We start from the raw sequence: 27,097 nt of genomic DNA, 5'->3' as shown, positions 1-27,097 counted from the left end.
TATTGTAAACCATCATAGTGCCCCCATATCTACAATGAGAAGAAAAATAGAATGTAAAAGTTATAGGGGAAATCTTTCCATATTATTGAAGGCTGAAGGGCACAGGAGTCAGTGATTGCTAATCATGTCATTCCACCGCATGACCAAATAGGACATTCTTCCGCACAACCTTGAATATGGTGGGACAGGCTGACACTGGGAGCAGGATAACACTTCATTCATTATACAGCAACATTAACACATTCAAACACACTCACCTTTATTAATGAAAACATCAAGTTCACACATATTCTAGATAAAGCATTACAAACGCACTGTACGATCACTGATCAAAATATACATTATGAGCATTCAAAAGAAGCATTCCTATTCTCCTGATACAATGATCTGAGAGCTGTGCCTTCTACGGTTTTCAAGGGGGAAGATAAATACTTAGAAACAAGGATGTACAATAACTTTTTGCACTTAGGGATGTTATCTATACTTTTCTCAGATGTCGCTGAAGAACTCTTTATTTAAACAACGTGGAATCATATTCATGACTTTAATCAATAACTACTATGAAATTTCATCAGAATTTTAATTAAATGCTACTTGTTTCCCTTCAAGAGAAATTGGTAACACTAGTTAAAATTCAAACTGTTTCCCCATCTTACACTAATGCAATGATGATGCTCGGAACACCTACTTCATGGCGACTAATATCAGCATCCTAAAAATCGGCAACTTCATTTATATTTCCCTCAAAAATTGTATAATACATTGTCCTTAACCTTCCATTGAAAAGTGGATATAAATATATAAACCTCACCTATACGACTAGCAAACTCAGATCTTTGAGGACCAACAATCAACCCAATGACTTCACATACACACCAGAAGTAGAGGCATAGCACGAGTGGTTTAAGAGTTGAAGCACATTAATATTTCCTTTCCAGAAATTGTTGAATACTGTCAATATAAAGGACACATGGTAAGTAACCACACCTGTCCAAACATCCATCTACTTGGTATCCCGAAGCACATTAACAAGTTAGTTATCTCTTTTGGACAGGTTCTTCTCTAAGTATTCTGATTTGATTTCTGAAAAGTGTTATTGACTTATTATTTTACTGTGAATTTTGGCATTTTAGTTTTCATTTTTGATTATATACGTTCCTACATTTTTTACATCTTTAAAGTCACTTTCACGTAAGAATTCTGTGGGGAGTTCTGAAGCGTCTATTTTGGACAAGGCTCTTTCACTATTTATCACAAATGGAGAATTTCTCACCGGGATTCATTTTCTGATGCTGAGGCTGTAAGTCGAGCTAAATGGTCCAACACATCATTTAGTGTTACTATTCTAGTCAGTATGAGTTCTCACATGCCGATTACAGAGCAAACGCGCAATAATGGCTTTGCCACACTTTACATTTGTAAGTCTTCTTTCCAGTATGAATTCTCTGATGTTTAGTGAGGCCTGAGCAACAGTTGAAGGTTGTGCCATGCTCTTCACATCTGTACTGTTTCTCTGCAGCATGAATTCTCTGATGTTGGGTAAAGTCTCCCGAGTACAAGGTAAAGGCTTTGCCCCATTCTCTACATTCGTAAGGCCTGTCTCTTGTATGAATTCTCTCATATTTATTGGGGCTTCGACATCAACTAAAGGTTTTGCCACATCCTTACATTTGTACTGTTTCTCTCCATTTATGAATTGTCTAATATCAAGTAAGAGAGGAACGCCGATTACAGGCTTTGCCAAATTAGCTGTATTTAAAGGCTTCTCTGATAATTTCTGACACTGAGTAAAAACTAAGACCTGGTAAAGGTTTTGCCACATTCTCTACATGTGTAAAGTTCCCACCACTATGAATTCCTAATGTTGAGAAAGTTTTGAGCACTGTTTAAATTTTTTACCCTATTCTCTTCATATATAAGGCTTCTCTCCACTATGAGTTCTCTGATGTTCAGAAAGGTTTGAGGACCGCTTAAAGGCTTTGCCACATTCTCTGTATCTGTAAGGTTTCTCACCAGTGTGAATTATCTGATGTTGAGTAAGTTTTATGTACTGGGTAAAAACTTTGCCACATTCCCTACACTTATAAGGCTTCTCCCCACTATGAATCCTCTGTTGCTGAGTAAGTCGAACACAGGGTAAAGGTTTTACCACATTCTCTACAATTATAAGGCTTCTCACTGGTATGAATTTTCTGATGGTGAGTAAGGTTTGAACAATTATTAAAGGCTTTGTCACATTCTCTACATTGATAAGCCTTCTCTCCAGTGTGAATTCTCTGATGTTGAATAAGACTTGAACACTACTTAAAAGATATACCACATTCTTTACATTTGTAAGTTTTTTCTCCAGTATAAATCTTACGTGTATGTCCAATTGTTTAACTGAATAAAGACTCTTTCACACTGATTATATTTGTAACATTCCTTCCCAGTAGGAATATTCTGATGTTAGTTAGATTTAAAGATTAATTCAAAGACTTGGCACATTCACTGCATTTGTCTGTCTTCAGTATCAATATTTGAGCTTTGAGTAAAGACTGACATTTACAACGGTTCTCTCAGAATGGATTCTCTGATGGTTATTAGGATATGACCCATGGTTAAAGGTTTTCCCAGATTCACTGCACTGATAACTTCTCTCTTCGCTATATATACTCTGGTAATTAATGAAAATAGAAAAACCCTTTTAGTGCACGTTCTCATTTCATTACACATGTAAAGTTGCTTCCAATTAAATATTCTGATTTCTACTGAACAATGATGATTGTACAAAGACCCTCCAAAAGTTTATGAAAACTACAGACTGAAAAAAGTAGGAATTATTTTGCCGTGGAAGAATAATGAATTCTTAGTTAAGGAATTCTCAAACTCATCACGTTTAGAATTTCCATCTTGATTTTGAAATATATTATTTTTAAAAATTTATGATTTAATGTTTCATCCAATATGTACCACCAGAAGAGCTTTGGCAAGCTTTAGAATATCTAGCACAGCTAGCTGATGGTTACTTGTGTTCTCCTGTACAAAGTCCATAAAGCCTGGGAGCAGCAACTGCTTCTTAAATATCCAATACAGTAAATGATTCAAATGATTTCATGTACCATGAACGAGGTGACTTCCCTAATTGTCAAATTTCCTTTCACAAAATATCTATTCTCTGTCCTTAGATATACATTGTTCTAGAAATGTAAATGACTTAAAGTGGGAATTTTCTCAAGATGTTTTATATCCCTGATCTCCTTTGGCAACAACGATTTTAATATGGGTAACCATCCCAGTTTGGTTATGTCTATCATAAGATCCCTTTTGCCCTTCACACTCCCCCCTTCACTTTCCCAGTCTTTCATTAAGTGTAAATTCTCAAGACCACACCTCCCACATCTTACCGGCAGCATTTTGTGGAATGAATCTTCTAGGCCCGGCTGTGGCAACAAGCCCTGGGTTTTCTGAGAAGACACAGCTGAAAGATACCACACAAATTATCATACATAGTACACTCAGGTAAATACTTTAAATTCTAATATATAAAATAAATACCGATCAGATGACTGTAGTACCATGGCAGAGTGAGAAGCACCAAAAGTTCCCTCCGCCATGGAAATGAGAACTTACCAACAACTACTGACACAACAGCCTTTTCGAGGACCCCAGAAGCCACCCCCAGGAAAGCACAAAATGAGGAAGAGTCACATCAAAGAAAGGAAGAGAAGTTGCTTACGTTCACCCACAAGAGAGGCTCACCCTCCCTGGCACACTATAAAATGACTGTGGGAAAACACGCAATTCCCAATTTCCTCTCAGGAGAGAAATAAATGAGTGGATCGTGTGTCTGATGACCTGGCTATTTTGCAGCTGCCGAAGAATTTGTTTCTGTTTTGCATGACCCATATTGCTAATGAAATGGCAGTACAGTGGGAATGCATGTAGCTGCTGAGAAAAAGGTGAGTCATTGTTCAAAGACCACAGACTGCAGTAGTGACAGCAGACGTCAGGGACAGGAATGGATCATGGACTCTAAGAAAGAAACAGAAAATATTTAAAACTGAAAATTACAGAAAATAGAATACACGCCCCAAGAGAGGTTAGGCAGTCCTCAGAATTTTGAGCACAGCTTACTGTAATGTGCGTTCTCCTGTACAAAAACATTCATAAAGCCTTGGAACATGGCTCTCTTAAATTTGCCAATCTCAAAGCAAGATCACAAGACATACAAGGAAACAGGAAAACATGATCCAGAGGCACAAAATAAATCTCTAGAAAATGGCCCTAAGTTAATGATCTATTAATTATCTGACAAAAAAATTCAAAATAACTGTCTTAAAGTTGCTCAATTAGGAATCAGAGAAAACAGACAACTAAATAATATTAAAAAAAAACTATGCATAACCAAAATGAAAATACAAAGAGACAAAATATAAAAAAGAACCACAAAAAGTTGAGAGCTGGAAAATACAATACCTGAATTTGAAAATACAGTCAAAGCATCCAAAAACAGAATTGATCAAACAGAAGAAAGGATCAGACAACTTAAATACGGTTTATTTTAAATTGTCAATGTAGGGAAGCTAAAAAAAAAAGTCAAAAAGTGAAGTGACTCATAGGGCACAAACAAGTGGACCAACATTCACATTAAGCGGACCCCATGAAAAGAGAGTGAAAAAGGGCAGACCACATTTGAAGAAACATACAAGTTCTAAGTAGGATGAATGTAAAAACACTAAGAGACACATATTATAATCACACTATCATGAATCACAGCCAAAAACTAAGTTTTGAAAGTAGCAAGAAAATAATAATAAAAATGAAAAAATTTAAAAAAGGAAACAAATTGTCCAAATTGGTACATAAAAGTTCCCCTAAGATTATCAGTGGGATTCTCAGCAGAAACCTTATAAGAAGAGCATTTAAGATAAAATATTCAAAGTGCTTAAAATACAAAAACTATCAACCATGAATACTACATCTGGTAAAGCTGTCTTTCAACAAAGGAGAAATAAACACCTTCCCAGATGAAAAATCCCAACAACTTTCTCACCATTAGATCTGCCATATGAAAAATATTAATGAACGTCTTTCTAGATGAAATAAAAGAATTTTAAACAATATATAAAACTACGTGAACCTATAAAAGTAAAGGTAAATTATATACACGAATATTGAAATCTGTGGTACTGTAATGAAGAAACAAATTATTTTATTTTTTATAAAATTTTTTAAAAGCAAAAAATCCTAAATTTATCATAAAAAAACAAAACATAAAATATATACTGTGCAATCAATCTCACAAATGGGTACAGGTAAAGATGTAAAAATATCAACACACGCATTATAATCAAACTATCATGTATGATAAGTAGTAGAGTTTCTGTATACAATTGACACTATCAGTTTAAAATATAGCGTCATAACTTTAACCCTCATGGTAAGCCCCCCCCATCACACACACACACCCACAAAATAGTAAAATGTTATCTAGCAACAGAAGACAGAATTTTATTATATTAGAAAATATTAAAGAATACACTCATACACATACAAATCTTAAACAAATGTGGCAAAATGTAGGATACGATATCAACACATGAAAATTATTTACCCCCATAGATTTTACATGTGTAAATATTTCATTTTAAGATCTCTATGACAGATACACAGAAAGCAGGTCTGTTTCTGCTAACGAGTGGCCCTACTGTGCATAACTACCCGCTGTCTGCCTGGGGAATTTGCACCTCGTTCCTACAACACAGGGGACTACCTGAACCGATGCTCCTGCCACATGGACAGCAAGTCTGCGTCTCTCCCAGGTCTCGCCCTGTGTAACATATTTTAGAGCTGCTAATTGAAACTCAGATATACATCCGGTCACAATTCACTGAAAACCATTTATTTCCAGTTACGCTGTGCTTTATGGAAAAACCAAGATGGAGTCTTGCCTTTTAGGAAGAGACCCAGCTTCCTATAAACTGGGTATTTATAAGAAGGACTAAGGACACAGACCATGAGTGAGTCATTTTACTCTGACTCTGAAATTATACCACGGTCCACACGATAATCTACTGTTGGAATCGGTGTGTTACAGTGATAACCACTCAATAAAGAGGGGGAAGATCATCGTTTCTAAAGTTCTTTCCAGTGATGCAAAATAAAAAAAAAAAAGACTTCTGAAAATCTGATCGTTTTAATTCTATGAGATTTATTGCATTGTTTAATTCAGTTGAATCCTTTGGATAATTCTTGGCTTAAGACTTCTAGTAAGCATCGAAGAAGGTTTAAGGTCATAAAATCAGCAATACTAGGTCCGAGGGCAGAAAAGCCATTTAGGTGGCAAGAGAGTTTATTTATATTGAAGGTAAAAATTTCCTTCCACTTAGAATGAAAAAAAAAATCCCTTTTTATATACTAATTGGCTTTTAAATTACTTGATAGAAAAATAAATTAATTAAAATTTTAAAAATATTTAAAAACAAAAAATAAATAAATTGCTCATGAGAAGCACATTACGAATTTAAATCCACTGAGAAGAGTCATCAGCTCTTGGAATAAATTCCGTAAATGTTTTCAGTAAGCTCTTCCTCTGTATTAAAACTTACTAAAGGAAAGGTAGTTGACTTCGAAGCCAGAAAAAAAGGGTTCACTAATCTGATTATTTAGAATAGGTAATGAAACCCTAAACCTCCTTTGGCTTGCTCTGAAATGCACGTTTTCCCAGTATTTATCATTAAAACAAGAAACATATGTATAGCTTGCCTAATGTGTTTAACCATATTTCTCCATAATTTTTACTTATTAAATATCGACACTTGTGAAAGCCGTGTACTGCTTGATTTTAAACTCCTGCTGACTGTGAGGAAAAGCATCTGACACTGAAGTCTGGGTTGTGCTCTCTTTCCACTGGTACATTCCTTGAGCCTCTGATTTAGATAACCCACTTTTCTTCAAATTAAAGAAGTAAGCATTTAAACTTTTAAAATCATGGTGTATTGATTGCTGGAGACTCTGAAAATAGTAAGTCTTACATTTCAGTCAAGTAATCCAGTTTTCGAAAATATAACACCATCACCTTTGAAAGAACTTTAAAAACATCTATGACCTCACGTGTGAGCACTGCTGCTTTCATGTTCCTTACAGCACATGTCACAGTGCCAGCATACATGCTGTGGAAGCATGTGACATCAAAATAAGGGTGGGAGGGTAGAATTCAGAGTTTCAAGATGTGAAAATAAGAGGAACAGTGAAACTCATTTACATTTAGGAAAGCAAACTTGAGATTTAACTCAACATGCCACTGTGGGATATAAAAAATAAATAATTACTAGACTTCTTGTGATGATCCTTTCACAGTATATAGAATTAGTGAATCATTATGTTGTACACCTGAAATCATATATGTCAAATTATGTTTCAATTTTTAAAAACCACAATGTTAACTTTGAAACAAATTTTCAGAGCCCCTTTCTCTTGCCAATCAAGATATAAGATCGTCTCCGTTATCATTGTTTTTGTAAATCTGCACTCATCTTTGAAGTTTTTCCTCTAATTTAGTTCTGTGAGATAACTAAAATTCCTATATATTATGACATTTTTTCCCTAAATTTTTTAAAATTGAAATAAATTCCTCCTAGAGTCTATTTTTTGAGTTCCTCCATTAACTCTGAAAATAAAGCACTCTTCCCCAAGTCCACCAGACATGATTTTGAATTTATTTAATTTACTGGCATCTTGGGAAAAAAGAATGTTTTAAAGGAGGGCGTCTCCAGTCTGGTTTATGAATGACCGCATCACATCAGAGTCTTTGCTGTATACCAGCGCCCTCTTCTGGAAGTGTGTTGTATAACTTGGAACACAAACGCTGCATTTTAAAGTGTATTTTCTAGTTTTTAAAAGACAATTGAGAGGATTCTGGGAAACATGGTGAAGTGAGAGATGTCCCCAGATCTCTCCCCTTGAAACAATCATAAGTTGAACATCTAAAACTCAATCAAACACACCTAAACTGCATACCAGCAGGTCTGAGCATGGGATCGCTCATAAGAGCTACCAGAGTTCAGAATCCCAAAACAGCTGCTTACACATTCTTCTCTAGTGCACAAGGAACATTTTTAAGAATTGACCACATACTGGGACACAGAGATAGCCTCAACAAATATAAGAGGGATGAAATCATACCAACCATATTCTCTGATCATAATGTTTTGAAACTAGAGATCATTTTCAAACAGAAATCATGAAGAACCACAAATACATGGAGATTAAACAATATGCCACTGAAGAATAACTGGGTAAGGGAAGAAATAAAAAGAGAGATCAAGAGAGACAAAGAAATGAATGATAATGACAGTACAACATATCAAAACTTTTGGGACATGGCAAAAGCTATCATAAGGGGAAAGTTCATACCATTTACAGGCCTATCATCAAAAACGATGAGCCCAAATAAACAACCTAATGCTTCATCTTAAAAAACTAGAAAAGGAAGAACAAATGAGGCTTAAAGTCAGCAGAAGGAAAGAAGTCATCAAAATTAGAGCAGAAATAAATGAAATTGAAAACAACAACAAAAACAATAGAAAAAATAAATGCAACGACAACTGGTTCTTTGAGAAGGTTAATAAAATTGACAAATTCCTGTCTAGACTCACTAAAGAAAAGAGAGAAAGGACACAAATAAACAATTCCAGGGATGAAAGAGGAGAAATTATGACTGATATCACAGAAATAGAAAAGATCATCCAGGAACACTATGAAAAAGTATATAACACCGAATTTAATAACCTAGAAGAAATGGACCAGTACTTAGAAAAATACAAACTTCTTGTACTGAATCAAGAACTGGAAAATCCAAATAGACAAATCAGCAGTGTGGAAATTGAAACAATCATCAAAAACCTACCAAAAAGTAAAAGTCCGGGACCAGATGGCTTCACCAGTGAATTCTACCCAACATTCAAAAAAGATATAATACCTATTCTCCTCAAACTCTTCCAAAATAATCAAAGAGGAGGCAATACTTCCCAGCTAATTTTATGAGGCCAACATTACTCTGATACCAAAACCTGGAAAAGATAACACAAAAAAAGAAACTACAGACCAATATCTCTCATGAACACAGATGCAAAAATCCTAAATAAAATACTAGCAAACTGAATACAGTAACATATTAAAAAGATTATACACCATGATCAAGTGGGCTTCATCCCAGGGGCACAAGGATAGTTCAACAGACACAAATTGATTAACATGATACACCACAAAAACAAATAAAAAAATAAGAATCATATGATCATATCCATAGATGCAGAAAAAACTTTGACAAGATACAGCATCCATTTATGATAAAAACACTTAACAAAATCTGTATAGAAGAAAAGTACCTTAACATAATAAAAGCCATCTATGACAAAACCTCAGCCAACATTATGCTTAATGGTGAAAAAACAAAAACCTTCCCTCTAAGATCAGGAATAAGGCAAGGCTGTCCCCTATCGCCACTGTTATTCAATATAACATTGGAGGTCCTAGCGAGTGCAATCAGACAAGAGAAAGATATAAAAGGCGTCCAAATAGAAAATGAATATGTCAAACTGTCACTATTTGTGGATGACATGATTCCCTATATAGAAAACCCTAAAGACTCCACTAGAACACTACTAGAAACAATAAGCAAATACAGTAAAGTCTCTGGATACAAAAGCAACGTTCAGAAATCCATAGTGTTCCTATATTCTAACAATGAAGCGTCAGAAAAAGAAGTGGAAAAAATAATCCCTTTTGCAATTGCAACAAAGGAATAAAATACCTAGGAATAAATTGAAAACACGTGAAGGACTTATATAATGAAAACTACAAGACCCTATTAAAAAATACCAAAAAAAAAAAACCCACAACAAAGAATGGAAAGATACCCCATGTTCTTGGATTGGAAGAATCAACATAGTTAATATGACCATATTACCTAAAGCATATTACAGATTTAATGTAATCCCCATTAAAATCCCATCGGCACTTTTTAAAGAAATAGAACAAAAAATCATCAGATTCATATGGAAGCACAAAAGACCCCAAATTACCAAAGCCATCCTGAGAAAAATGAATGAGGCTGGAGGCATTACTCTGCGCAACTCCAAATTATACTACAAAGTGACAGTAATCAAAACAGCATGGTATTGACAGCAGAACAGACACACGGATCAGTGGAACAGAAATGAGTCCTAAAGTAAACCCATATTTACACAGGCAAATAATCAACAAAAAAGTAAAAAACATACAGTGGAGAAAGGAAAGCCTTTTCAATAAATGGTGCTGGGAAAACTGGAAAGCCACCTGCAAAAGATGAAACTACACTGTTTTCTATCGCCACACACCAAAATTAACTCAAAATGGATTAAGGATCTGAATATAAGCCTTGAAACAATAAAATACATAGAAGAAAACATAAGAACTAAACTCAAGGACCTAGGACTTAAAGAGGATTTTATGAATTTGACCTCAAAGGCAAGAGAAGTAAAAGCTACAGTAAATGAATGGGACTACATCAAACTAAAAAGCTTCTGCTCAGCAAAAGAAATCGTCAACAAGGTAAAGAGACAACCATCTCAATGGGAAAATATATTTGCAAGCAATGCCTCCAATAAGGGCCAAATATCCAAAATATACAAAGAACTCATACGACTCAATAACAACAAAGAAACAAACGATCCAATCAAAAAATGGCCAATGGACCTGAACAGACACTTCTCCCTAGAAGAAAAAAAAATGGCTAACAAATATATGTAAAAATCTCAACATTGCTAGCTATTAGGAAAATGCAAGTCAAAACCACAATGAGATACCATCTCACACCTGTTAGAATAGCTGTCATCAACAGGACAAGTAATAACAAATTTCGGAGAGGATGTGGAGAAAAAGAAACCTCATACACTGCTGGTGGGATTGCAAATTAGTACAGCCACTATGGAGAACAGTATGGCATGTCCTTAAAAAACTAAGAATTGATCTACATATGTTCCAGCAATCCCTCTACTAGGTATTTACCTCAAAGACTTGAAAAGCCATATTCAAAAAGATATTTGCACACTGATGTTCACAGCAGCATTATTCACAGTGGCCAGGACATGGAAGCAACCAAAGTGTCCTACGATAGATGATTAGCTAAAGAAGCGGTGGTACATATATACAATGGAATATTGTTCAGCCATAAGGAGAGATGAAATACTCTAATTTGTGACAACATGGATGGAACGCGAGAGAATCATACTAAGTGAAATGGCAGATCATTTTTACCTCACAGTCACAATCATTAATTTATGTTTCTATTTATAACTACTGACAGTTTACTTTGAAACACCAAGTTGGCTGCCTTTTTTTAAATTATGTCAGAACTCATGCAGTTTTTAAAGGTTCACATCTTCTAATTTGACATTTTTGAATATTTTTTTAAATTCCTTTTTTTTGTTATTTTTGTTTTGCACTGTAAAACTTATTAAAACTTTAAGCCAGTCTTAACACACTTCTGTAAGGATGTGTAAGAAAGTTTTTAATAAATCAGTTTATAAGTTTAAAACAAGAATATTATAAGTAATATGCCATGTATTGAAGGCTTTTCTGTTTGCACATATAAAGATTCCTTGTATATTTTTAATGTCATTGTGTCGCAATAATTTAACTCATTTGACTTACTAAAAATATATCGTCTATTAAGAAGTGCTCTTGACTTCAATACCTAAACACTGAAAACCATGTTAAACATACCCAAAGATAAGTTTTTACATAGATACAGACCTTATAAGTTGTGCTTTATTATTCACTAATCTAAGAATGCTGTGTTCTAAGTGAATCAGAGCTCTTTATTATATAATTATTTAAATCTGTCCTTTAAAAAAGAAAAAGAAACTATAAACAAACTTATCTAGTTGCCAAGCTGGAATTCATTATCTAATTTACCATCAATGTAATGATTTATACTGTAAAATGTATGGTTACATTACAGTATATTCACATGAAATATTGTTAGGTTTGAGAGGTAGCCAATTGCATTCTTTCGGAAACTTACTATGTTCGGAAATTTATTATTTTCAATGTGTTAAGTGCCTTGTTATAAAGTAAAATTTTAAGCCCCAAATTCATTATTTTCCTGACATACATTTTTCATTATGATATATAGTGTTATGGTAATAGTTTTACTAAATGCTTATGTTTTAATCAAATATGAGAGTTCTTTTCTCCTACCCACCAGTACCTTAATCATTAATCTAGCATATGTAATCTGAATTCTGGTTCTTTTATGAATAAAAGGGAAAAAATCGTACAACTTAAAACAAAAACAAAAACAAAAAAAATAAAAAATGGGCAGAGGACCTGAATAGGCATTTCTCCAAAGAGGACACACAGACAACCAACCAATAGACATGAAAAATGCTTAACTTCACTAATCATCAGAAAAATGCAAATTTAAACCACAATGTGGTATCATATCTATCAGAATGGCTATCAATAAATCAAAAAACAACACGGTTGACAAGGGTGTGGAGAAAAGAAAACCCTCATACACAATTGGAGGGATTGCCAATTGGTACAGCCGCTGTGGAAAATAGTTTTAAAAGTTCATCGAGAAATTAAAAATAGAATGAGCTTATAAACCAACAATCTCACTTCTGGGTATTATTCAAAGAAAACCAAAACACTAACTCAAATAGATATATGCACCATGTTCACTGCAGCTCTACTTACAATACCCAAGACATATGGAAGCAACCTAAGTGCTCATCAATAGATGAATGGATAAAGAAGTTATGAAACACATGCACGATAGAATATTATTCAGCCATAAAAAATAAAATAAAATCTTACTATTTGCAATGACATAGATGGACGTAGAGGGTTTGTACTAAGTGAAATAAGTTACACAAAGACAGATACCATATGATTCCATGTATACATGGAATCTAAGGAACATAATAAATGAAAAAGCAAAATGAAAAGAGACCTATAGATAGATACAAAAAAACAAACTGCTGATTGACAGATGGAATAAGGGTTGGGGCGACTGGGTAAAAATGGCAAAGGGATTAAGAAGTACAAATTGTCTGTTACAAAATAGCCACGGGGATAGGAAGTACAGCACAGGGAATACAGTCAATATATTGTAATGACAATGTGTAGTGCCAGGTGGGTACCAGAATAATCAGATGAATCATTTTGTAAATTATATAAATGTCTAACGACCGCGCTGAATATCTGAAACAGATACAAAATATTGAATGTCAACTCTAATTGATAAACAAATTGAAAAAAAAATCACCTTGTATAACTGTAGTTTTGAATTGTGACTGTGTACCAACGAAGAGTAAGCATTCTGAAGCATTGCCATGTTGTATAGAGCAGGAAAATGTCACAGAAAATGCATTAGAATTATGCATAAATGACACTAATTAAGAATTTAAATAAGCTTTTCAATAAAACTAGAGAAATTTATTATCAATATATTTCTGCTATTCTTACACAAAAAGTGTAGGCTGTAAACTATCTTACAGTGCAAAAATCCTTTTCTAAATACAGGAACGAGAAAGTTGTAACATGCAGAGATCACAAGAATCTATGATTTATAAAATAAATGTTTGAGTTTAAAGCATAACAAGAAGAATAAGAGACATGTTGAAGAAAGTAGATGAAAAATCTAAAGATTACTTCTTTCTTGAAGTAGCCTTAAATGGAGGAACCAAACATTTTCCCAAATATACAGTGGCTAATAATTCTAGAACTCATTTCTTCTGAAGGATTACATTTAAGAATATTGGATCGGCATTTCTTAATTTAAAGGCACAAAGTCAACACAGATTTAATCAAAAAGGAAAAACACATAGGACACAACCCCAGGAAGCTATGCACTAGACAGGACAGAATTATAAAATGAAGCGATCAAGAAATAAGGCAACAAAGGCGCCTTTACTTCATGGTGGACATTGTTCTGTGCTCCTCTATGGCATTAGAATATTTAAGAATTCGATAAGGTAAATGGATACACTAACTGTTCTAACACAGAGACTTAAAATTACTGATGTCGCTTCGTACAAAGCAAAAGGACATTGTGAAGTGAAACAATTAGATTCCTCATTTAAGGGAGGTGCACTGTGCTGTGATGACATTAGAGTCTACTATGTAGGGTCAAGTTTGAAGCCTCCACAAGATGAGAATTCACACAGCAGAACATAAAACATCTGTAGCCAGTGTTCCTGCGATTTCTGAACCAAACTCCGCTATCGCTATCTCAACGACACCCTTCACACACGACTTACATGAGGCAAAAACAGAACTTCAAAGATTGTTAACAGAATTCCTGAGCTATGTGCACAAACTTTCCCAGGCCCCAAGAACAACGAAGAGTAGCCAGACCACGCCTGCCCTCACAGTCCAAGGGCAGGACTTTGGCTCTTACTGCACATGTGATAGAAGATAACTGGGGCAGGACAGTCCTTAGAGCAGGGGTCCTCTACCCCTGGACCACAAACCATGTCCGTGGCCTGTTAGAAACCAGGCCGCACAGCTGTAGGTGAGCTGCGGGCAAGTGACCAAAGCTTCCAAGTGCTAGCATCACCGCCTCAGCTCCACCTCAGATCATCAGGTGTTAGATTCTCGTAGGAGCACTGGTCCCTGGTGCCAAATCGGTTGGGGACCATTGCCTTAGAGGGTGGAAGTGCACAGTCAGTGCCAGAGAAGAGCCGTCCTTCTGTGGCAGCATCAGAAGCAAACCTCACCCTCTAAAAACTCATTTCCACTGAAGCAGAGCCTCCTCAACCACACATTAAGGTCTGGCTTCCTCAGTGACCTTTGGCCCTCTCCCTTGTGTCACCTGCGACCTTCATTCCCACCTACCTGGGTGGACGGATATTGTCCTTTTTCTCTTCAAATCCCAGGGTTCCTTCATTTGCTTTAAATAGGTTACAAAGTCTGGTTTAAAAACAGCAAGACCTGTTTATTAGGAAAAGAAACATGAGTCTTGGCGGAGATTCTCCAATCTCTAATCCAATATTGTACTCAAGTGAGAAGAGAGAACTATGTAGATTAGAATATTCTAGAAATGATTTCCCAAAATATTGTTTCTGACAGCACCTTTACTATACTAGACAACATTAAAAGTTTTCACATCCTGAGTTTCACTTCCAAGTACATCATCAAGCCTTTTTTTCTAAACCAGCAAACTCCAGTTTGTTCCTTGAGAGCAGGGACCTGAAACTGTCATACAAAGCTGAAGCTCCCTGGAGACCCTGTAATAACGACGGAAACAAAACTCTGTTGCTGAAGCAGAAATTCTGTAACGAAGTCGACCTCACCCAGGAAGACCAGGTTCTTGTAGTTCTCCAACATCACATCCATGTACAATTCCTGCTGAGCTGAGTCCAGGCATTCCCACTCCTCCTGAGAGAATTCTATGGCCACATCCGTGAATGTCAATAGTCTCTGAAATAAAAGACATATTTACCAAGTGGCCATAGGCAGAGTTCATAAAGTGACCCAATATGAAAATGGAGTTCAGAGAACCAGTTTGACCTAGGAGGGTATCCTGAATTACCCAGTAAGATCACTACTGACACAGTAATACTCGCTGGTATATGTTCTAACTCTGAGAAAAGAGGATGACATATGATCTATAAAACAACTGTAGAGACTCCACTTTTCTGAGAGATAAATTTTAAAAATTAAGACAATGGCATAAGTATATTCAGTTTTGAGTATTGTATCTGTTACACAGAGGATAAAGGGTATATATATCTTAGATGGAAAAGTCATAGTGAGTTAGAAGGATAAAGTATATCTCAAACTTTAATGTATAGGAATAAACTGGAGATTTTGTAAAAATGCAGATTCTGATTCAGGAGTGGCAGGGTATGGTTTTCCACATTTTTAACAATCTCACTTTAACAACTGACACTAATGACTCTGGTCTGTGTCCCACCATAATGAATATCACAACGGAAGGAAACAAGATTCATACGGGCCTTAGAATTCATAGAGTTTAATGGAAATTACAGGTCTCAAGTAATAGTAAGCATAGCAACCACAATCATTTTTAAAATATTAATATATGACAGTCAACATGGCTGAGTAGGAAAACGCTGCGCTTGCCTCCACCCACAACCACATCAAAATTACAAAGAAACTACAGAACAGAGAAATACAAATACCACATGATCTCACTTATATGTGGAATCTAAAAAACAAAATACGAGAACAAACAAAAACAGAAACAAATGCACAGACACAGAGAACAAACCAGTGATTGCCGGATGGTGGTTCAGCCAATGAATGAAAAAGGTGAAGGAATTAAGAAGTAAAAATTGGTAGCTACAAATAGTCATGGAGATATAAAGTACAGCATAGGGAATATACTTAATATTGTAATAACTGTATGGTGTAAGGTGGGTACTCAACTTATCAGGGCAATCACTTCATAAGTTTCAGAAAAATCTCTATTCACTATGTTGTACGCCTAAAATAAGTAAAATATTATATGTCAACTGTAATTTAAAAAGAAAATATTATTTTTAAAAAGAAATTAAAATATATGCTAGATATTGTTCTAATAGTTCATATGTTAATTCATAATACACATAGGTGATGAGAATAATATCATTATTCTTTTTTCTTTTGTGAAACATCCAGTATATGGTACAGCCTAGTTTTACTCCAAACTTTTTAGAACTTTTCAAAACAACACAAGACCAATACAGAGACAACCTTCATGAATGCTCATAACAGTTTCTGTAACTAAGAAGAGAAACAAGAGAAAAAAAATGTTAACATTTACGCACAGTCAAAAATGGGAACTATGTACATATTAAATGTCATACATGGTTCCATAGTGTAGCGGTTAGCACGTCTGCTTTACACACAGAAGGTCCTGGGTTCATGCCCAAATGGAGCCAAAATCCATGATCTACAGCCATGCCACCCTGAACAGCCCGATGTCTGATCTCAGCTGCTAAGCAGGGACAGTCCTGGTTAGTACTTGGATGGGAGACCACCTAGGAAGACGAGGTGCTGTAGGCATAAATAATAATAAATAATAAAAATAATAAATTAATTAAATAAATGTCACACAGAAAATGTCACGAGTAATATCAACATTATTTTCAGCTGTGGTAGTCTCAAAAATCTCTTTGTAGATAAACTCACAAGGGAGATGAACACATGCAATGATAGAAGTTCAAGCTATTGTTTCTTAGTCTTTTATGTCTTTCAAATTTTTTCCTTATCCTTTGTGCCGAGCATTATTTTAAAAATTTAACACAGTTGAACATCCATTAATAATAATTATTGTAAATTTTCTGCAAATACAAAGCAGCAGTAAAGAAGAGTATGTCTGTGACATGGCTGGGGAATATAACGAAAACTTACAGGTCCCACGCCTGATTAAAGCGCCAATTTCCAAAGGCCCGCGTCCACAGTAAAACAAAAGTGAGAGCCTTCATTTTGCAAAGTAACTACAAACAAAGAAAAACTAAGAAGGAAAGAAAGTTTCAGGACAAAATGTGATGGTTTATGCTTTTTTCTCAACAAATCCAAGACCCTTATTAGTGAGAAAAAATATATAAACTTTATCGTGAAGAGAGCCCCTGAACCAAGTGAAAATCAAGTGTAATGGAAGTGACATTAGCTGACTGAAGCATCATCTCCGCTAACATCAGTTGTACACACATTTCAATCCGCACATACCTCCCATATTCTGTAAATCTAACAGTGCAAGTAAATAGTTCTTTCTTGCCAATGTACTGAGCAAGTCTCTTCTATTTATTCTTTCAGAACTTTCTGAGTTATTCTGATTGTCATCCTGCTTAAATGCGTTTTCTCAACCCTGTTCTACAGAGCTGATGTTGCATCCAGATGAATCTAAAACCTACATTTCCCTTCTTCATCGATTTCCTAGCATCTGACCTCATCCAACAGGAATCTTGGGTATCAATGCCTTCCCACGTTGATCTGTCACAAAGAAATGTTTCAATAGTTGAAGGTGTAGGGGTTCAGAAAGACACACCCCAAGATGTGACTCAATGGTAGGTGGATTATTTTGAACTAAAGGCAACCCAGACCCTGTGGGCTCAAGAGAAACTTCTGTTTCCCTCGCCCTCTCTACAGTCTGGAAGAATTTAAATCAGGAGGAGCCTGGCCCATGCTCAGTTAAGAGCAGAAATGGCTGTTTACCCATCTACATGATTACTCAGCACAGGCTCTCCCTGCAACTACCTACTGAAGCCCCAGGTGCATCACCTCATCCCAGGCTCAGAAAGTCTTATCTATCCATGGTCCTTCCCTTTCTGTCAATGAACTTCTCCCGTTTGTGAGGTTCTCATACATATGAATGTGATCAATTTGGATGTTTTTTCTTGCTAATCTCTCTCAAGTCTATCTGGATCAATAGATTAGCTGAAAGAACCTTGAAGGTAGAGGAAAGTTTCTTTCTCCCCACAAAAGGTCAAAAATTCGCAGTGAGAATTCTTTGTGTGCTGTTAGGAAGCCTGGAGAGAAAGAATGGAGAAAGGGCTTGTAATGGCTGAAAAATGACTGCTAAAAATTTATTACTTACAGGAAAATTACTGCTTGGCTATGTCCATGGCAACACAGGCTGTCACCCATAGCAATATAACATTCTAACAACAAGCTTTCTGCTTCTGTAACCCCGCTTACACACCTGACCTGTGAATTGACAGGAAGTGAATAGAAGAAAGACAGCCCTTTGTGTTTAGATAGAATAAAAAATGGAATTTTGGGCTTAAAAACTCTGTACCTCTACATTTCGGGGCTGCCTAATTTGGGGTCTGTGTACCCTAGCAGACCCAGCTGGCTGAATAAAGAGTGTGTTTCCTATAACTCACTGAGCTCTGGTGGTCCGTGTGTCTTTCGGGGGCTGGCGGCTAAAACAGTCTCTGGGACCAAAGAGAAAAGTATTCTACAGGGCTGACCTTGATGATCATAAGAAGAAAAGGAATAAAAAACAAGCACTTAAAAAGAACCTCGCTAAAGAGGATCATCAGAAATCCAGAATTAAAGGTTTCCAACCTCTGACCCGGGACCGAATGGTTACCTGTGATGCAGCCATTGTGTTGTCGTCCTCCAGCTCTGGGCTGTTTTCTCAGGCGATGTCTGCTTCCACCACACTCACAGGCAGAAGGACCTTGAACTGCTGAAAAGGCCACCCTCTCCAGTCCTTTGTCACAGGAAAGATTCAGGAACAACGAGCTCCTACATGAAGACCCAAATGTGAGTTTTTTCCTGTCTCCATGTGCTCCCTGCTCCCCCCGCCCATGCACAAATTCTGCCATAGGAACGAGAATGTGGGCTGCTCTCCTACCCCTCACAACCCCAACAGAGCACCCAGCTACTCCCCAGCCCCAACAGTCTGCCCTCAACTCTCACAAACATGTTCTCCAGCCCCACTACACCCTGGCCTCACTTCAGAACCACCTGGAACACCTGCTAAAACAATGACGCTCTACTCAGACCAGATGACCAACTCTGTGGGGGAGGGCGCTGGTGATGTTAATTCTTAAAATCCCTCATGTGATCTAACAGGAAACCAGACGGGAACCATTTAGTTAAGTGTTTCTTCTGAAGCTTTAATGTGCACACAGATCCCTTGGTGATCAGGGCCCCACTCTAAGTTACGATTCTGCAGGTCTGCAGTGGGGCCCATGAAATGGCATCTTTAATTAATTCCTGGTGGTACTGCAGTTAGTCCCCCTCAAGCTGTTTTCAGTAGTGCCAGGGTCAGATGCCAGACCAGCACACCTGAGACCTCTGAGCAGTGAGAGACTCGGAAAGGTACTTCCAGAAGACCAGACTCCCTGGGCGGATTCCGAGGGGCACGGCTTATCCAGGAACAAGCATGGCTGGTGTTAGGTAGGGCTCAGGTACAGGAGGGGTGGGGGTGGTGTGGTGTGTGTGTGTGTTTGTGTGTGTGTGTGTGTACTTTTATGAACTGTGGTGACACAGATGGATGTTCCCTGCCTCCAATTTAGGTACCTGTGTTTTCTTGCATCTTTAATGTATGCTTTTTCAAGCCTATTTATTTTTTAAACATTCTTTCAACGGCTTGAATCATTTAACATTTTTGATGATCCACATACCACTGTAATACAAATTTTTTAAAGACTTTTAACAGTGTTACAGGTTCACAGCAAAATTGAGAGTAAAATCATTCCAAAGCAAATGTTTCTCAAAGTAAATATTTCCACAATACAGCAGACTCCTCAATAGAATTTTTAGGTACTAATTAACTACAGGGACATTGGGTGGGGGGTACTCCTGGATCCCAGCAACCAAGGGCATCATCTCAAAAAAGATACAGCCCCAATTTAGATGCCACCTGAGGCAAAGTACAAGAGAGACAAACTTCCTGGCCCCTCTACCCTCTCCAGTCTCTGCCAGACCCTCCCTGTGCCTGTACCTCTCCAAAAGAGAGTTGGCTGGGGAGTGTCCCTATGTCCACCACAGAGCAGGTGACAGGCATACAATGGGTCAGAGAAATTACAAGCAAATGAGGGACAGAGATTCTGAGACTAAAAACCACTGCTAGTTTCCCCACCAGGTGGGCAACTTGGACAGGGTAGATGACCAATAACAACTCTCTCCAGTACAGTCCATCTCTGTCCCACTGGACAAAGTCGCACATTCTTTGTCCTCGTAAGTCCTGGGACTAAGTTACTTCCCACCACTCTGAAGTCAGGGTCTGCTTCAGGTGGCTTCTTGCTCTACAGAGTCTCAGGAAAAGTAAACCACTGCCACTTTCCACCAATAATATACCCAAGGTTCTGCTTCTTCCTCTGCCGTGAAATGACAAGTGCGAGCTCCCCTTTGAATGACAAGGGCTACACTGACAGTGAAATGAAGTACACTATTATGAAATCACTTCTTTCAGAAATAAATTCACTATCCTGAGAGAGATGTGCACCGCCACATTCACTGCAGCATTACTGACAATGGCCAACCCATGGATACGACCTAATGTCTCTCACCTAGTGAATAAAGAAATGGGATATATGCATATGTGTGAGCGTGTACAAACACACACCAACACACACTGGAATACTATTCAGCAATAAAAGAAGGAACGGCTTCTGTTTGCAACAAAAAATGGACCTCGAGGGCACTATGCTACATGAAATAAGTCACACGGAAAAAGACATGCTATATGCCATATTTGGAATCTGAAACAACCACCTCAGAAACACAGATCTGATTTCTGGTACCCTGATAGGAGTAGGCGGGGAGGTGCAGGAGTCAACTGGATGACAGGGGTCAAAAGGTACAAACTTCTAGTTCTAAGATAAATAAGTGCCAGGGTTGTAATGTACTATGCGATGACTGTATTTATCAATACTGTACTTTATTCCCCCCTTAGACTTAGTTTCACTTTCCATGCTTTCTGTTACACACCCTGAAATCGAGGTCTGAAAATGTTAAATGAAATATCTGAGAAACAATTTAAAAGATATTTTAAAAGAGAGACTACATTCACAAAACTTTAATTACACTATACATATTGTTAGAAAAGCTCTATTAGCAGTTATTGTTACTCTCTTACTCACCTGATTTAGAAATCAAATTAAATTTTATTGCAGATATGTAAGTATAGGGGAAAAAAGTAGTATATATAGGTTTGATTACTATCTGCAATTTCAGGCATCCACTGGGGGTCCTGGAACATATTCCCTGCTGATAAGGGGGAACTACCGTATTGTCTATTTCAAAGTTGCTAAGAGACTAGATTTTAAAAGCTCTCATCACAAGGAAAGATACTGTAACTACATGAAGCAAGAGATGTTAACTAAATTTAAGGTGGCAATCATTTCACAATACACAGATATCAAACATTGTCATATACCTTAAACTTACTCCATGTTCTAAGTCAATATCATCTCTATTAAAATGAGAAAAGAAATAGTTTAAACCCCAGTGTAATTTAAACATAAAATGCTCAAAAAAATAAGTAAAAAATAAATGATAGCTTCCTTCAGGTAATTTCATAAAGCCAAGGAGAAATTAAATTTAAAAGACTAAGTGTACATTTCATCTCTCCAGATGAGAACCATTAACCAAGGGCGCCCTTTACTCAGTGGCTCCTCCCCTCATTTTCACCAAAGGACAACTGACAAGTATATTTATCTATAAAAATAAGAGCCGGATTTTAAATTTTAATCAGTAAGTAACCAATAATGAGTTAAATTAATTTATGGTAAACGTACTTTCCCAGTAATGCGTGATTGTCTTCTTTCCTCTAAGTATTTTGAAATGAAAATGTTTGGCATTTATAAAATTAAGTAAAATACATTTCTAAGTCCCCTTGAAACAACTTCAAAATTTGCCAACATTTCCCCAGTCTTATATCATCTGTTTCAAGATTCCCCCTTTACGTAGGGCAGGGGACAGAGCAAAACACTTCCATGGATATTCTAGAAGCTTGTCAAAATATGAGGTTGTTCATTAATCATATATTTTTGGTATGCCTTAAAAACTCACCTCATAAATAATCCGAGACTTAAAGTCACCAAAAACTTCTACACTATTACACAAAATTAATTTTAAATACTTAGTATCACCTAATGGCCCACTCAAATCCACGTTCTCCAAATGACCCACGGACATATTTTTGTTGCAGTTCTCACCACTGTTCTAGTATGGTAAGGACAGGTAACATGAGGTCCACCCTTCCACTGGACCTTTCAGTGCACGATACAACAGTGTTTACTGCGGGCACAGTGCTGCCCCGCAGGTCTCTACAGCTCATTTCCTCGCGTAGAATCAAAGTTTGTACCTCCCAAACAGCAGCCCCCAGCTCCCATGCCCCGGGCTCTGGCAGCACCATTCTAATCTCTGTTCCTGTGAGTCTGACTATATCGTTGAGGGTCTGAAACTGGATTTATACAAGGTTTACACATTAAACTTATTATGACCCATAAGCTTAAAAATCCGTAAATATAAGTCATATTATGAAATTTAAAGGGAGGAGATACGGTCAAATTAATACACAGGAGCCCTGAAAGGTGACCGTGTCGAACAAACATAATTATTATGAAAGGAACTGAAAAACAAATACTGGAACACTGCAGATTCACTACAGTAAAACCTGACAGGAGCCATGGATCTTCACGGTGAAATTTATCCTTTTAAGTGCGGATAAACAGATCAACAGACCCAAGTCATTATTTCTCAATAACACTGTTCTGGCCTTTTTCACCCAGAAAAGGTGAAGGGATTGAGGACCAAATGGCAGTTACAAAATAGTCCTAGGGATGTGAAGTACAGCCTAGGGAAAATAGTCAATAATACTGTAATAACTATTTATGATGTCGATGGTTACCAGACTTACGGGGGATCATTCCGTAAGTTACAGAAATGTCTAACCACTATGCTGTTCACCGAAGCAGATATAATATCGAATGTCAACTCTACTGGAATCAAATTTAAAAAAACAAACAAACAAACAAACAAAACACTGTTCTGGTTGACATAACCAGGGTTCTGGGGAAAAATTAGCACACTCTCCCACTGCGCACATCTGTGCGCCCAGACTTCCCGTCCTAATAAGGACTCCAGTCATACTGCAGTGGGGCCCCCCTTCAACACCTGATTTTAACGTGACTGCCTCTTTAAAGATGCCGTTCCACGTAAGGTCGCATTCTAAGGCACTGGTGAGGACCTCAACGTATGACTTTTGAGGGACACAATTTAACCCATTAAAAATGTGTGTGTGACCATGTGTATGTGCAGTGTCATCACACGCGTAGCTTTGTGTAAGCACGACCACAAGCAAGACACTTGATCCCATCCTAACTACTCCCATCTCTAATCCCTGACAACCACTAATCTGTTCTGTATAACAGTGTAATTGAATTTAATTTTAATAATTTTATCCTTTTAAATAATCAATCATTTAATCCACAATCTGAGTTTTACTCAATATCCTTTATTTAACTCAATATATTTTAACCTGAAATGGCACCAGTTCAACAGACTCAATATCTTAAAAATTATTTAGTAAGGTATTCCACATCCTTTCCCCCGACGGTGCATCTCAAGTCAGACCAGTGAGTTTACAACTTCAACAGTCACACGGGGCGAGTGGCTGCCACATTGGATGGGCCAGCAGTAATGGATGAACATGAAATGATTTTACTGGAATATGAGGAGAGACTATGCCCTGAGAAAACCTGACCTTGTCAGTTTATTAAGGTTTTCTGTGGCCAGGTCTATAATCAACTTTGTAATGGAACATGGTTTTAGGAAAAATCACAATTTTTTTTTTTTGGTAATAACACCTTATTGTGGTGGTGTTATTCAGTCTTTCCGTCCTTGTCATACTTACCTATCTACTGGACCTGACAAGGTCCAAGAGGAATATTTTAAAAAGCTCTCACTATAAGTATATTTTTCTCAATTTCTTCCTTCATTTCCAATCATTTTGTAATTTATATTGAGTTTTGTGTGTCATCTCCATTTACATGTATAACCATTCATTTACACAACCAAAACTTATTAACTATTTCCTGACACCTGGCACTGGAGACACATTACCAACAAGAGCAAATCTGCACAGGTGGGGTCAACACGCTATTCAGGAGAGACATAAACATGTAAACAAATAACAGAAGAAATCCAAGTGTTTAAAGCCCTATGCAGGCAAAACTGAAACAGGGTGATGGAATATGTTCGGAGCTGGAGGGCTGGAAAGTCACTGAAAGCTGGGAACGAGGGAACAGCCGGCACAAAGGCCTTGGGGCAGAAACCTGCCAGCATGGCTGAGGACAGTGAGGTGGCCCCTGTGCCTGCAACTGAGCCAGCGAGGAGGAGAGGACAGCAGCCCACCCGAGGCCACGCAGACAGCACCAGGCAGGCCCTGTCTTTCCTTCCCTGCCCCAGCTCTTCTCTGTAGTCCGCACACTCCTCACTCCCCCAGACTCCTCCACCCCGCTGTGCCCAAGGAGTGCACGGGTCTTGGGGACCACAACCCTGACAGCCACTCAGACCCCCAGGAAATGAGAAGGGACCCATGACTGACTGAGACAAGTCTCTCCCCTCCGGCTGAGTAAGGCTGCTGATGGAAGCCATCTGGTCATGCAAACAATTGTAAAATGCACGAGCCTTACAAACCGGAGTTTTGCAATTGTCATTCTCATCTGCATAACTGAAACAATTCAGCAAATTTTAAACTAAACAGATTTTAAAGCCACAAGTCCATTGATCACAATTTAATCATCCACATCCCATCAATTCACCACTCATCCAGATCTGGGTTCCCCTTCTTCCTCCACTACTATGTATTTCTTTCTACCAGTCTATGTCTCATACTTCTTTTTCCATTATTTTCCTTGCCTGCATTTCCCTACCCTTCTCCCCTTTTTCTCCATTTCTCTACTCTTTTCCTATCCCTTTTCTCGTGAAACTCTTTGAAACCATTTCACTTCCAGTTGCACTTTCTCCCTAACTTTTCTGCCAATATATCTCCATGTACTTCTGCTTCTTTCTGCCTCTATTCCTGGGTCCCCTCGGCTCCCCGTTACACTCTTGCCTTTCCTCTTACGCACCCCCAGCTGGCTAAGCTCAGTGCTGTTTCTTTCTCTACTCTGGCGTCACTACCCCCCGCCCCCTGTTCCTGCACTAGGCTCTCCTAAACGCTTTCTCTCCTGACCACTCTGTCTTTAGTGCTTTGTCCTTTGTTGCCCCAACTCCTGCTAACAAGGCCCCCTCTCCCTTTTTGCTTCCCTCCATCTCTCTGGAGTTCGTCTCTTTCCTCTATATTTCTCTATTTTCTTTCTTCTCGTGGTGCTTTCCAGACTTCCTCTTTCACTTTCTCTTTACAAGTCCCGCCCACATCCCCCTTTTGCCCTCTCCTTGGCCTCCCTTCACTGATCTTTTGCCTTCTCACTTGTCCGTTTCTCTTTCATTCTCCGTCTCTTCCTCGTGATCGCCCTCACACCCTTGTTCTGCCTCTTTCCCGGCCTCCCCTTCGCAGTCACTGCTTCCATAAAGCCGCTCGCCCCGTGGGGGAGGTGATCCGTACTTGTGGCACCCGGTGGTCTTCCCTCCTAAATCCCACGGACAGAAACGTGTGCTCTTCCTGGGCGTCGTGCCTCATGTTAAATATGGGGCTGGGTAGGCTCAGGACGGGGTCGGGGGCGGCCATCTGCAGAACCCCAGTCTAGGGAGGAATCCGGGCCTGCATGGGCCGAAGCTGAGGGATGGGACGCAAAGGGTTTGGAATCACCTCCCAAGACTTTAAATGGCGCATGAGTAAAGGGCTGGCCAGTAAAATTTTAAGCAGGAAAACGCAGTAGGTGGAGTCTAAGGGCCTACAAGCGGAAAGACCTCAGGGAACCCTCCTCAGAAACAGTTCAACCGGCAATGAACGCGGACTCCACGCCGCAGCGGAGCCGTCGGGTTTGGGGACTTCTCACCCGGACACCGAGACTCACTGCTTCAGGAGGCGCGGGTGCGGGGATTTCACCCCGGTAGCAATCTCCAGGCCTCACCTGTAGGACTGTGGACTGAGACCCGCGAGTTTAAACCAGAAAGACCGACGGTCACAGACGGCTGCGTGACACTCGCTCCACCTCAGAGGATTCCGACGTCTGCGAGAAACTGAGCGCGCGACCTCGGCGAAAGAAAGAAAGGACAAAGGGCAGGGCCTGGGCGGAGCAGTTCCGGTAATGGGCGTGGCCTGAATACTCGACGGTCCGGGGCTGAGACCGTGGAAAGATGGGATGCGGCCAGCGGGAGGGTGTGGCAAACGTGAAGGCGATGCAGACCCGCTGGTGGGAGGGGGTAGTTCCGGTGCAGGGGCGAGGTCGGGAGGGTCCTCCATTTTCATAGTTCAGAACCTTGTAATAGAAATGTAATTTTCTTTCATGTTTCATTAAGCAGGTCTGCTAACGAGCCTATTCTAAGTTGATGTTTAAAAAGTTTAAGTTAAAAGCGTACAGTTCTGTGGGCCACATATGTTGAAAACTAAGATGTCTACCTTTTAGCGGGTTCAAAATGTTTTAGTTAAAACTTTTTGTGTAGTGGTGGAAACGCACTTTCTGGGAGAGAAATCTGGGGTTCTTTGGTC

The 27,097-nt window shown here is 38.3% G+C and overlaps 1 protein-coding gene across 2 annotated transcripts in view; it reads right to left on the bottom strand.

Annotated features, from left to right (window-relative positions):
- LOC107520943 (zinc finger protein 429) overlaps positions 1 to 26,629 on the bottom strand; it is a 59,490-nt gene extending 32,861 nt beyond the window's left edge. For both annotated transcript variants that reach the window (XM_036231593.1, XM_036231594.1), the window contains exons 1-5: positions 26,520 to 26,629; positions 19,076 to 19,233; positions 15,327 to 15,453; positions 14,869 to 14,964; positions 3,387 to 3,460 (exon numbers count right to left, since the gene is read on the bottom strand). In XM_036231593.1, the coding sequence (XP_036087486.1) occupies positions 3,387 to 3,460; positions 14,869 to 14,964; positions 15,327 to 15,453; positions 19,076 to 19,090 (312 nt within the window). In that variant the 5' untranslated portion in view covers positions 19,091 to 19,233; positions 26,520 to 26,629. The remainder of the gene's footprint in view (positions 1 to 3,386; positions 3,461 to 14,868; positions 14,965 to 15,326; positions 15,454 to 19,075; positions 19,234 to 26,519) is intronic.
- Between the last annotated feature and the right edge of the window lie 468 nt (positions 26,630 to 27,097).

Source organism: Rousettus aegyptiacus, unplaced genomic scaffold (genome assembly GCF_014176215.1).
Source record: "Rousettus aegyptiacus isolate mRouAeg1 unplaced genomic scaffold, mRouAeg1.p scaffold_m13_p_14, whole genome shotgun sequence".
In the NCBI taxonomy this organism is placed as follows: Eukaryota; Metazoa; Chordata; class Mammalia; order Chiroptera; family Pteropodidae; genus Rousettus; species Rousettus aegyptiacus.
The sequence above is the reverse complement of the archived record's forward strand: the minus strand, read 5'-3'. Positions and strand labels throughout refer to the sequence as shown.